Source organism: Rhipicephalus sanguineus, chromosome 7 (assembly GCF_013339695.2).
Source record: "Rhipicephalus sanguineus isolate Rsan-2018 chromosome 7, BIME_Rsan_1.4, whole genome shotgun sequence".
Lineage (NCBI taxonomy): Eukaryota > Metazoa > Arthropoda > Arachnida > Ixodida > Ixodidae > Rhipicephalus > Rhipicephalus sanguineus.
Window position 1 is genome coordinate 38,003,577 of NC_051182.1, and position 13,516 is coordinate 38,017,092.

Genomic DNA, 13,516 nt, shown 5'->3' on the forward strand with positions numbered 1-13,516 from the left:
TCTGCAAACGTCGGCTGTGAACTAGGACCCACATGAACTTGAAATAGCGGTGAATAAAATAGAAGGTATTGCAGCAACCAGCAGCCGCAAAACAGGATAGTAATTATTTGGCGTGTACCCCAGCAATTTTGGCAGCAGTGTCGTGTCTAACGCCAACAGGGTGGCATCTTTCCCACGTAAATAAATGAGGCTCCAAGAAAATACACGGGGTTGACCGGTGGGCCGATCATCGGTGGGCCGATCACGGAGGCAATGCAAAATTTATGAAGCAATGCATGCCTTATCAAATGGGAAGGTTGCCCGTCGGCGTCCCGTGTCGGCGGCATCAACACGAGTGATGCAAAAAATAATCGTCACGTGATGGTGTCACCATATGACGTCATCATGACGTCACAGATCGCCAAGATATGCAGCGTCATTATGACGTCACATTATGTGACGTCACGTGATGACGTATTCACACGCCATGGTCGCTTTACATTGCCTCCGTGATCGGTCACGGAGGCCGTGCAAAACCGCGTTAGGTGCAGAACGCTTTTGGAGGGGGGCGCGGGAGAATCAGCACAACTACTCACAAGAAGAAGATGGCTTTCGCCTTCTAGTCATCTTTAACTAATGCATAAGGGACCCTGTGCGTTTTTTAATTCAACGTATCTAAACAATGACTTGTGCATCTGCAGCCGATTTTGTGGACGCTGAGCACGGGGCCGACGATCAAGAGGTCGCAATGGAGGGTTCTGAGATGGCATCGCACGTGGTAAAAGGTAGCGCTTTTACCATCCTGTGGCAGATAAGCATCATTTGCCGGCGGGAAGCGCGCGCGAGCCATCGTCTCAGTGCGCGCTGTCTGCTACTCACCGAACATCGCAGTCCCGACGCAGTAACAAAAGTCTTCGCGGAAGTGCTTTTTGCACACAAGACTAGTAGCGGATGGCTACTTGCTGGTTATTAGCTTTACAACCCATGCTTCACGCTGTTTCTTGTCCCGCGGTTACCAGTGCAGGCTGACACTGGGCTCCTTTGCGTAAGCGCGACACTGCGGCACCGAGCGGTAGAGCCCCATGTTCGTCGCCTTCGGAGGCAGCCACTCTATTACAATACTTTCAATTGAGTAGAAAATGAGAGACAACTTCCGAATTTGAACAGGCCGCAGCGCATGTGGGACTTGAAACTCGTTTTCAAAGCACGCGGCAGTGCGCCACAAGCGGCCGACGCGGCCGATGAGACCACGTGATCCTGCCAAGCACGTCACGCCGACGGTGGCGCCGGCGTTTCCAGTGGTGGGCCTCGAGGCCAATACCTCACCAACGCGAAGGGTGGCTTCAGGTTCCGACATGTCACCGGCTCTGTCGACAGACAATTTGTCGAGGAAATGACCGAGGCATCCACGAATTCCAGCAGCTCTACTATACCACATACTTCACTACACATGGACCCCTCGTCACCACGATCACGACCGGATCCTATAACAAGTCATGACCAGCTGCTGGTGCTCAATAATCACTGGGATGATGCCCTTGTTCAAGAACTGTCAAGAACTTCTTGCACACATGCACACGGGTTCGTGAAACGTGCCTGCGTTCTCTGGACACGTATAAGCACTACATATCAGCTTACCGCTTCTAGTGTTGGTAATACCCACATTGTCATTGACAGCGTTACCCAACCGTAAACAACTGGTTATACAACACACATGCGGCCCTTCAACATATATAAGCGTGCGTATAAAATTTATACACATCTTTAGCGTCATCTTGTAACGTGTCGCTCAGTAAAAAAAAGTTACGCCACAGTCACCTACCCGCCGCATGCTTCGCATAACATCGACTCCCACGGTACGTGGGATCTGCCGAATTTTTATATTATTATTATTATTATTATTATTATTATTATTATTATTACTATTATTATCGTTGAAGTCAAACAAAACATGGCAAAAGCAAGTTACATCCACATATGGGGCTCACATATGGGCCACATAGTCAGCCCGGCTGATTATTCTATGCCTTGATTTTTGTCCTAGCGATACCGGCAGAGCGAAAATTTTGTAAGCTCGAGTCCGGCTTTCAAAAATAATCATTCAGTGACCACAGTATCGCAGTTTATTGCCTCACGAATCGATTGCCGCAAAAAAATCTCGAAGCCATCAAAAGGAGGATGGCTGCAGCGATTTTTGCGCAATTCAAGCTCTTTCTCTTAACTCTCATCCCGACGAGTTCGCTAATAAGTCGTACAAGGCTGGATGACACCGGGTAAAAAAAACGCCAGGCCTGCGATGACACCGCAGCACAGTCACAGCGAAAGCTGGAAGAGCGGCGTTTCTAGAGCCCGTTGTAAGCTATCTTGGGGCTACAATACAAGTAGACTAGAAAGGTACCCACTACGCCATAAATCACAATTTTTGTGAAGTTGGGAAGCACCAACTAAGCCATTATTCGTCTTTCTGCGGAGAAGCGAGGCACCAGCTACACGTCTGTAGGGCATTATGTGCACTTTGTTGACGCGACGACTGCAGACGATGAAGAATTATGGCTCAGCCCTTTGTAATGGGTTGGGAGCTTTAAACGGCCCATCAGTTATGTAATTTGCATTGGGTGACGCCCGCTCGCTATTTCCCTCTCCCGTCATGCTGTATAACATACGTTGGGGGGGGGGGGGAAGAACTTACTGAGACCCCGAGGAAATGGATCATGCGCTCATGGGCTTCCTTGGCAACCAATCCAAGTGCACTTGCGAGGAACCCACTACGCTATAAAGCATTGCAATTTTACTGAGACCCCGAGGAAATGGATCTGCGCTTATAGGCTTCCTTGGCAATCGATACAAGTGCACTTGCGAGGAACCCACTATGCTCTAAATCATTCTAATTTTTGAGAAGTAGGGCAGCAGGCACTGTGCCATTTTTCTTCATTTTACGGAGATCCGTGGTACCTGCTAAACGCATGTAAGGCATTGTGCGCACTTTGTTGATGCTGTGCTTGATGACGACGAAGGATTATGGCAGAGATCTTTGTAATGGGTTGGAAGCATTTCACAACCTACTCGTTGCGCAATTCGCATTGTGTGACGCCTCGTTACAGAATTCGTGTTGTGCGACGCTTGGTGCTTATTTTACTCTTTTACCTCGCTATATTGCATATGCTAATGTGGTTCCTTCCCGACATGAAGCCTGTATCAAGGTTACTAGAACAAACTCAGTTTAAAAGCTCCGCCGGAGAGGCGGTCCGCGTGGCGGTCGTGAGAACTAGTGGCGCTGCAGTCACGTCTAGCTCCCGCGGCTGGCGCTTGTTGTGATCGGCGCCGCCGATGTACGAGCGCACGTGGGTTGCAACGACGTCTGCGATTTGTTCGCTCGTCATGTTTGCGACTGTTCTTGACCAGGCTTAGCGTCTTGTACGAAGACACGTGCATGATGTACGAAGCGTAACGAGGGCGAACAGATTCACGGTGCTGTATGCCGACTTGCTTTGCGCCGGGCTGCAAGAGCGGCTACCGCAACGACGACTCCGCTTCACGACACTTCTTCGGACCTCCAAAAGACCCTACGCCATTCAAGCTTTGCATCGCAAAGATGGGAAGGTTCCTGCGAAATGCAAGGTCTGTGGCGTTCATTTTGAGAGTGACGACATTGTAACGCACTATCGTCGTGTCCTTGCGGGACAGGAAGTTTTGATCCCACGTGGAAAGTGGGAACTCGCGCCCGGTGTCGTGCCGCGCTTGTTCCCAGCACTTCCACCCCACATTTCAAAGCCAAAATGTTCAGGGTTTAGGCGCAAATCCCCCCCAGACCGCACGGCGTCCCGCGAAAGCCCAGTGCCCAGTTTGGAGGAGCCGCCAGAAATAGAACAGCAAAACGAAAGGCAGGCGATTGCCTATATACGCTACCAAGACTGAGAGTTGCATCACACTGACATTCGATCACTTGTCAGCTGTCGCTATGTCTTCAAAGCAGTGGATTTTCGAGAGATTTTACGACGACGTATCGAACAAGATGTGCGGAATATTTTACACTCGCCGGCTCGGGAACGGGCTGCTCAGCGCAAAAATTTGACACGATAGAAAAGATGAGGACCAACGCTGGTCCTCGTCTTTTCTATGTGTACCGTGTCAAATGTTTTCCGCTGAGCAGTTTAATAATGGAATACCAACTAGCCCAATCCCACACTTTGCTTCGGGAAGGGAGACTTAATTGTGCAAAAGATAATAGCTGCGTAATGAACGGCTACAGCACGAAACGCAAACGGCTGTCGTACAGTGTAAAGTGCTGCGGGCATGGAAGATCTGCTCGGTGAAGCTGAAAAACTGAAGTTGAATACTGACGACTCCTCTAGCGACAGAGTACGCGCGAATAACTGCTCGGTGCTCACATCACGGCCGATCTGTTCGAATTGTTTAAGGCACCATATAAGGATGCGACGTAGAAAGATGAGACACCGAAAATACGACTATCCGTTGTAAAAATTGCTCAAAGACGACATCTATTCGATGTAATCGCACACTGAGATTTCATTTACCGAGTTCTCGTAAAATTTTCCGAGTTTGGGTCAGTATCCCTTTAACCGTCGCGAAAACGTGTCTTGTAAACATTGCAAAGCATTGGTGATGTTTTTCGATAAAGTTTTTTTCAATAAATTGTAGACAACATGAGTACAGTTTTTCTAGAACGTTTTTGTATCTCGAGTAAGTACGCTTCTTTGTACACTATAAAGGCTATTACAAACGTGTTGGGTTGTTCTTGGTCTAGATAAGACGGCAGCGGCTATAATTGTAGCGGTAGTTATAAAAATTACGCTGAAAACCCTCATTCGCTTAGAAACTCCTATGCTTGGAAGTTAAGCGCAACGTAGACAGCTCAGATATTGTCACAGGGTCGTGACGTCGACGAAGGCAGCAGTCAGCAGGTCCGAGATGAAACTCTTTATTTGGCCGAACTAGTGGCCGGGAAACTGAAAGTCAAACTACAGCAATACACTGATAGCGGCGAACAGAGCGTCGACCGTCGATCAACTGACAAGCGGTATAGCGCGTCGGCTTTTATACAGGCGCTATCGAACTTTCCAGCGATATCGCTGGTGGCGGCGTTATTTCTCGACAAAGCTGGAACGTTCGCGAAGCTTCTCGAACACTGCTTCGCGGACAGCGTCGAGCGTTGATAACCGTCCTTGCTGGTCAAACCTGAATACATCAAAATAAAACAAGAAGTGGGCGTGGCAATATAGACCGAACATCGATTCTTAGCCAATCAATAAAGAACGCACGCGGGCCAATGCATACAGACGACCTTATGCATATCCACCTAAGTATCCACCTAACTAGTACAATAAGAAAGTTGCGCACAATTGCCGCGAGCAACTGCGCGGCGGACCGCAGCGTTATGCCGTGGCAGCAGACGACGCGCCGATAGTGGCGCAAGACGGAACTGCAGCGCCGCTAGTTCTCGCGACCGCCGTTCGGACCACCCTCCTCCGCTGGCGGAGATACGGAGCTCTGAAACTGAGTTTGTTCTAGTAACGTTGGCCTGTATAGGACCTTTTTTCAAAGCAGTTTCAACCACCGTCATGGCTCAGAGGTTGAATACTGGGCTCCCACGCAGAGGGCCCAAGTTCGAACCTCGTTCCATCCTGGAGTTTTTTTCTTATTTCGATCGATACTGGTTACGGACACCGGCAGCGGCGGCGGCGGCGGCAGCGGCGGCGGCGGCGGCAGCGGCGGCGGCGGCGGCGGACAACTACGGCGCCAAAAACGGCCGGTGAAATGATCTCATAACAGCTTTCGCTGTAAAACTTACGTCAGCGCGCGTGATGAAGCGCAACCCGCTCTGTACTGTTGTGGTCAACGCTCTCAGATTTTCTAGCAGCGTTCTTTGTGGTTCCTGTGCGTGCGTGTGGCTACTGCGCTATGTAATATTAGCTGACTATGGAGCGCGGTGCTGGTACGTCACGGCGTCCCGTGGTAAGATGTGCATCTCATTCACACGCCGCTCTTTATTTGTGTCGCCCACAGGCCAATAGCAGGCGATCTGTTGTTCGGAGAAATACAGGAGGCGCCTGAAGCTTCGACGAGAGTGAGCACCAACTTTTGCATGAAAAGAGGGCATTTGTGAAATTGGCAACCTCCCACGCCGCTTCTAACCATCCTGTTCGTGCACTTCAAGATTGGCTGAGCTGTTCATAGCAGTGTCTGGTTTCCGCAGGATGTGTCTTCTCATTAACCTCGAGGGGTGATTCATGGCCCCTTTAAAACAAAGGCTTAAGATCGATTCATTAATCACACGCATAGGAGCCTGCTCTAAGCTCAACCGTACTCGTTTCTCATATATCTCTTAAACCTTTCCCCTGTGTAATGGGGCTCTGTTCTATTCTTCATGGATATTGTAGGTGATTTGGTTAAGGATGTTCCATTAAACCCGGCTTGTTGTTCTCGACTGCGATATTTGCAAACAAATCTGCCCTCTAACAGAGGGCAAAATCCAGGGGACTGGCCTACCCAGTCTTCAGCACGAGCGGCTATCGGGGCATTGCTCTGGCTTGTTCGGCAAGCCGGAATGAACGAAACGTCATCACTGGTCTCACACAATGCTTTTAGACAGTAACTTTGTAGTGTTCTTACCGACTCTCTCCTTCTATTTCATTCCTTCGTACAACGTTTCCCGTTTCCCAGCTCAGGGTAGCCAACCGGAGTATATTATTGGTTAACCTCCCTGTATTCCCTATATCTATCACTCTCCTTGAACGGCTCGCCTTTGACCAAGAGACAATTTCATGTGATTACGCCATCATTCGACGTGCCCTTATGTGACGTCACACATTTTGACGATGAGTGTCATGATACGGTCATATGGTGACGTCATCCCATGATTATGCTTTTTTGCATAACTCATGTTGACGGTGCCGATGCGACACTCTATTTACGCGTTTGATGAGGCTTTCGCCTTAATATCCTTATATTTACTATATCATGATAAATTATGAATAGATAAAAAAATGTAATTTCAATCAGCGTTCTGTCCTTCCAATAGATGAAGGCAAGTGAATATTTTCACAATAGGAAGACTTTTGCGAAGTCGTTCATCCCGCCCGCGCGCAATACACAAGTAGAACGACGTCCGACTGAGTGGTCGACAGCCAGACCACTTAATTTATAATGTGCGTACTTCATTGTTGACTAATGCTGTTTTCAATCCTTTCCTAACACTTTCATTTCATTTCATCATATTTTATTATACCCCTCAGGGCCAGAGGCATTAGAGAGGGGGAGTGGTAAAAGCAAACCCCAAAGATAGAGAAAAAAAAATATGTATGTGCAATAGAAACATACAGTATGTTAGGAAGAGCCTGAGCATGCAGTATAAGCTGTTTTATTACGGCATTGTTCATAATCATTGTTCACAACGTCCGCGGGAAGGCCATTCCAATCGCGTGAGGTTTGTGGAAGGAAAAATTGATAAAAGTGCATCGCATTGCAAGAAGCGAATCTGACTTTGTGACGATGATCAGTGGGATGGGATACAAAAAATAGTTGAGGGATGAGACGATCGTGTAGTGCAGGACGATGGTGGATTTTATGGAACAAGGCAATACATGCCACTTTCCTGAGCAGTCACCATGATATTCATTCCGCACACTGTAAGTGGTTCCTGTTTTGCGCAGTGCATATACACTTCAAGTTTTCTCGTTACTTGAGGCATTGTTGTGCCTGACTGCCACCTGTAAGCGCATAGAATTCCGATTTTTCTGTTCGATTAGGCACATGAAAATGCTGAGTGCGGGATTAGGCAAACTGTACTGGCCCCCGGCACGCAAAGTATACTTCGCAATGCGAGCAGATGGGAAGGTCTCCAAGACGTCGCGATCGCCACCGGCGACATCTAGGAGGCCCTGCATAAATGCCAACGTCGCTCGGCCCAGACTCTCGAGTCTTTGTCTACAACATGCTGCAAGAGCTCTATGCCACGCTTCTCCGCATCGCGATGAATAAGATGTGAATGAGTAGAATTGCCAGAGTTCTAGAGAACATATATCACCTTCTTGACACAGAAGCCAGGTCTATCACTTACGGAACCAAGGTAGTATCGTCCAGTTACGGTCATGCCGGCTGCTTGTATACTTGTGGTTTGCGAGCCATTCGAGGAAATTGAAGCGCATGCTGCGCTTCCAACCTCTGCATCGCACGCACAGCACACTTGGTTTTCAGGGATGCGCTGCACTGCGGATCCAATCGCTAATGTCGTCTCAGCGCTAGAAAACGCCAAAACAGCGAGGCAGATCTCTACGTCTCATCTTGGTGTTTCCCATCTATGTGCTTCTTTGCGCTTCTGCGTGAAATACGTGCTACCGTACAGACCATCAGGCCGGCCTTTTGATCATGTTACCGTTCGTTTTTCTTGACGTATCGTGTACATTTCACAACATCTACTGCAAGGCGACCCTCGATGCCCTTGCCGGGGCGGGCGTAACTTGTTGCGAGGATCCTGTCAGATTGCACATTGATCGTGAAAGTTAATGACTTCCTCTCAGCCATGGCCCGTCGGTGCTGGGGCCCCGCGGGCTGTGATAATCTCAGACTACTCTTTTCTATGTCGCAGTGGGCGCGGTGCAGGAATCACTCCCCGAGCACACCCGGCACCCTTTGTACACCTCGATCTAAGGCGGAGACATTCTCTTGTGGTGCATCGTGTTTGCGGAGGAGGCTACGCTTGTCTGAGAGTGTGTGGAAAGAGCTCTCGGCGCTGTGGCTGCAAGTCTCCGCGCACTCGCGCTAACCTCCCAATTCACCCGCCACGGTGGCCTATTCGTTACGGTGCTCCACTGATGAGTAGAAGGTCGCGTAATGGAATCCCGACTTCATTTTGATGGACGTGAATACTTGAGGCCAGTTAGATTTCGGTGCAAATACCTTGGCGCGCATCTATCCCCCACACTATCATGGATCACGCATATAGACAAAATTTCAACACAGGCATCCCGCACTCTCGGCTACCTTAAACGTAACCTTAACGAAGCTCCAACATCGACCAAATCACTCGCATATCTAGCATTCGTTCGTCCTCAACTTGAGCTTGCCTCATCAATTTGGTCACCTCATCAGGCCTACCTAATCAACGTCCTTGAACGTGTACAAAACCGCGCCGCGTGCTTCATTGCTAAAAATTACAGAAGACATGCCAGCATCACTCACATTAAATCTTCGCTGCCATTGCCTTCCTTAGATTCCCGCCGAAAAGATCGCTTTGATCTGCTTGTTTCACAAAATAGCATCTGGTAAACACGTAACCACCCTCCCTATTTCCCAACCGACACGAACGTCCAGCCGTTTGCACAATAACCGTTCCTTGAAACGCATTTTCGGACGCACTAACGCATTCAACTCATCCGCATTGCCAGCAGCACTTGAAATATGAAATGGTCTTCTCGATAACGTTGTAAACATTCATGACCCTATATTCTTTCGTCAGGCAGTATCCGCCAATTTTTCATGACTAGTGGCTTCTACTTTCCATTAAATCATATACATGCTCTTCGCTAACTATTTGTTGTAGTCAAGTGATGTACCCTTACAAATGAGTATCTCTGCATTCTGTTTATTATTTGTATGTCACGTTTGCTCTCGCTAACACTTATATAACGTTATTTTGTAGTTTTATGTAGAATAACAAGTATCACTTTAATGTTTCCACTTATGTGATCTTATACACTGCTTAAACACCCCCCCTCACACAATACTCCTGCTGGAGCCTGTGGGGGTTTTGTGAATAAAATAAAAACAGAATAAAGTGAATCTGAACAGCTTACGTGTCTTGAGAGTATCAACACCTTTAAGTTGTAGATAGCTTAGACCAGGCACCCTCAGTCCAGGATAATTTGAGCTGAGGCAGCGTCCTGGGCCCTCACAGCCAGCCTTAGCAGATCCTCGACTTTGGAGCTGGCCAAGAACTTATGTTGATCGTAGGTCGAGCGTAGATTTGTTTCGGTGATAATGGGTGCGGAAATCAATATTGTGATCCCAGCTCAAAGTAAGGCACGTGACAGAGAGCAACAAGCTTGTTTCAGCAATATTAAGTTAAATCAATCAACAATGACAATGCTGGAAAATTAGCGGGCATTTATGCAATGCAGAGCTTAACGTATAGACACGAATATTCAACAGTACATAATTATTTACCAATTTCTCGATATTACCGCAGGTATTTACACCAGGTAACCATGGAAGGTGTAATATTTGAGCGTATTCGCGACTTCTCAAGTCAAAAAAAAATCACAGCATATCCACGGGGTGAATGATGATGAGTGGGGCGAAGCTACGGAGGGAATCATCTGTAAACCGTGAAACTCTTCCGTGAAATGCGCCCAGTACATAATATAAAGAGTGTGAAACATCGTGTGTATATTAAACATCAAACTTTTATTGTACTGTTGGTTTACGTGGTCCCTTCATTATCACTTGTGATCGGTGAAATGCAAGGAAGAAGTCCGCTCCCGAGCGAAAGAGCGCCAAGAGCGACCGCATTCCCCCGCTCGCCCTGTGCGAATTAAAGGCAAGGCTAGAGGGAAGACAGGACGCGCGTTCCACGACGCGAGGTCGGTAGCATGCCCAACGAAAGCCAACGGAACGCGATCGTGCAAGTGCTCCGGCTTCGCATCGCCTCATGGTTCCATTTAGCGTCCCAAAACCAAACATATTGCTCAAGGTGTGCCTTGCGTTTTTCGTAGAAATAATTTCTTTATCATGTATATTAAGACGAAAAGTTGAAAGCTCACTAGAGTGTATCGCCCGCAAAGTATGTCTTTTAGTGTGATTTAACTCTCGTACGGCAGGGTCCTCGCGCCGTTGCCGGTCCACCTCGCCCGTTGACGATCGGGCGAGGTGGCTAAATACAACTACTACTACTACACTTTAAGAAAAACATCTGGCGTTCTTTCGTTCTGCTTTTACAAAACATCTGGCGTCTTTCGTTGGTTTATTTCATGAATCAACGGCGTTTTGAACAAAAATTTTATTGTTTAATCACGCACAGGAGACATCTCACCAGGCACTACCTTGGAGGTAAACAATGGCTGCTAATGGCAATGAGAGACAGAAGAAGTCGGCTTTTAGCTAACACTTACACTTCTACTTCTACTAACGTTTCCTACTGGAACATGCCAATGGCTGCTAATGGGGAATGAGAGACAGAAGAATTCGGCTTTTAGTTAACGCGCACGCTGCGAATTTTTTATTGTTCAACAACGCACAGGAGAAATCTCCCACCGGCACCACCTTGGAGGTCAAAGCGTAAGACTTGTTACTCACTACTACGATCACGACGACTACGAGGGACGAACGGGTGCCGCCTTAAGGAGCTTCGCCCCTAAAAAAATTCGGCAGATTCCACGTACCGTGGGAGTCGATGTTATGCGAAGCATGCGGCGGGAAGGTGACTGTGGCGTAATTTTTTTTTAGTGAGCGAAACGTTACAATGTGAAGCTGAACATTTCTATAAATTTTATACGCACAGATATATGTTGAAGAGCCGTATATGTGTTATATAACCAGTTGTTTACAGTTGGACAACGCTGCCAACGGCAACGTGGGCATTGCGAACACCACTGCGGAAGCGCTAAGCTGATATGCAGTGCTTATACTTGTCCCTTATGATGGAGAACGCACGCACGTTTCACGGATCCGTGTGCATGTGTGGAAGAAGTTCTTGACAGTTATTGAACAAGGTAATCATCACCGTGATCAGTGAGCACCAGCACCTGGTCATGAACTGTTATCGGATCCGGTCGTGATCGCGGTGACGAGAGGTCCATGTGTAGTGAAGTATGAGATATAGTACAGCTGTTGGAAAGCATGGATGCCTCGGTCATTTCGTCGACAAGTTGTCTGTCGATAGAGCCGGCGACATGCCGGAACCAGAAGTCATCCTTCACGTTGGTGAGGTATAAGCCGTCGAGGCTGGTAGGCCTGGATAGTGCTACGTAGACCGACATTAGTGGATAACGATTGCATTCGTAGTCTACCTGGGCGTATGTGGCCAACGTAGCCAAGTCTACAAAGCGGCTGTCAACCAATCAATCTGGCAGTATCCTCGGTCAACATGAGACCATTGCCCACCTCGTAAGAAATGAAGAGGACACTGTGTCGTTCTGGCGGACTAAGTGCGCATTACGGTGCGGTGATGTGAATATCATATGTAACTTTTGTTAATGTATTCTTCCGGGGTCAAGCAATGCTTCAATATAGCTTGCTGAATCATTGGAATACACATGAAATGTTTATTAGACTGCTATAAAAGCGGAGCCAACACTGGAACCACAGACGTTAATCTGATATCACGCCTGTATCTATCACTACACATCGTATAGGAATACCATGTAGTGTTTATTGCTTTCTTGTAAAATTAGATAGGAAACACCACAACCACAAATGACCTTGCACCAATATTACGCCTGCCTAGGCTGTTTTTGCAAACCAGTTTATTGACTTGGCGTGACTCTGTGGTAGAATACCTGATTGCCACGCAGAATACTTGGGTTCGATTCCTGCTGGGATCCTAATTTTCCTTCTTTCCATTAGTCAATGAACGCTACCGATGTCGTTTTTTCTTAACGTTCTCGCATTTAAGTTACCAATGGCTGTTCTCGCCATTCCTGTGTAGATATAAACTGTCAATCACCTGTGGCGCATACCCGTACACAGCGGCCCGTGGTAAACGGGTACGTGCCACACGTTTCTGGACGAAAGGGTTTGACGACGTACGCGACAGGATTTTCACGTTATTCATGTCATGACCGGACAGTCATATTCGTCAAATCTTCTTACCCCTCCGTGCCAATTTTGGTATGCACCAAATTAAGGAGGCGATCATGAGAGCACCCAGACGTAGGCGGCTAGATAGATAGATAGATAGATAGATAGATAGATAGATAGATAGATAGAAACGCTCAAAGTGCCAAACGCAAAGAAATGCTTCGCATTTAAAATTCACAGCGGCACTTGTTGGCACTTTGCTTCTCCCGTGCTTACCGCCAATTTGTCCTCCATCACAGACTTTCCAAAGCCAAGATTGCGCAGCGTCGACATGCAGAATCTTCTGTTATCCCGCCACACCTTCCCAGTCATCCTTAACAGCCCTATATCATTCAATAAAAAATGCTATTCAAGAAAATCTCAAAACACATGTTTCTGTATGTGACAGTGAGTTGACAGAAACACAATAAAACTCAATAATAACTTTTGTGAGCTTTGCACTATCGCTTGCTGAAATTATATGTGGTCTTAGCATCGATTTGGCTCCACTAATGGCTCTACTTTTCAGCTCGAAATGTTAGAAATAGGCGCATTTCATCTGCGGTGACACTGAAATTTCCTGTGTCGAGGATTACGTCGACGGTGGAGGACGCTCGCTGATCAAATTATTCTGGAGCTTCGACTTATGGTTTCTCGTATATTCGGAGCGTTTTAAAGTGTTTACCTCGCCATGTTTGCAAAAATTTCCCCCTATACTTTCACATCAAGAACGTTAAGCTGTAAA

At 47.5% G+C, this 13,516-nt stretch overlaps 1 protein-coding gene across 1 annotated transcript in view; it reads right to left on the reverse strand.

The window, feature by feature from the left end:
• Positions 1 to 13,104, reverse strand: part of LOC119398623 (cytochrome P450 2D9-like) — a 30,452-nt gene extending 17,348 nt beyond the window's left edge. The window contains exon 1 of the mRNA XM_049417372.1: positions 13,009 to 13,104. Within this exon, the coding sequence (XP_049273329.1) occupies positions 13,009 to 13,104 (96 nt within the window). The remainder of the gene's footprint in view (positions 1 to 13,008) is intronic.
• Positions 13,105 to 13,516: the final 412 nt, after the last annotated feature.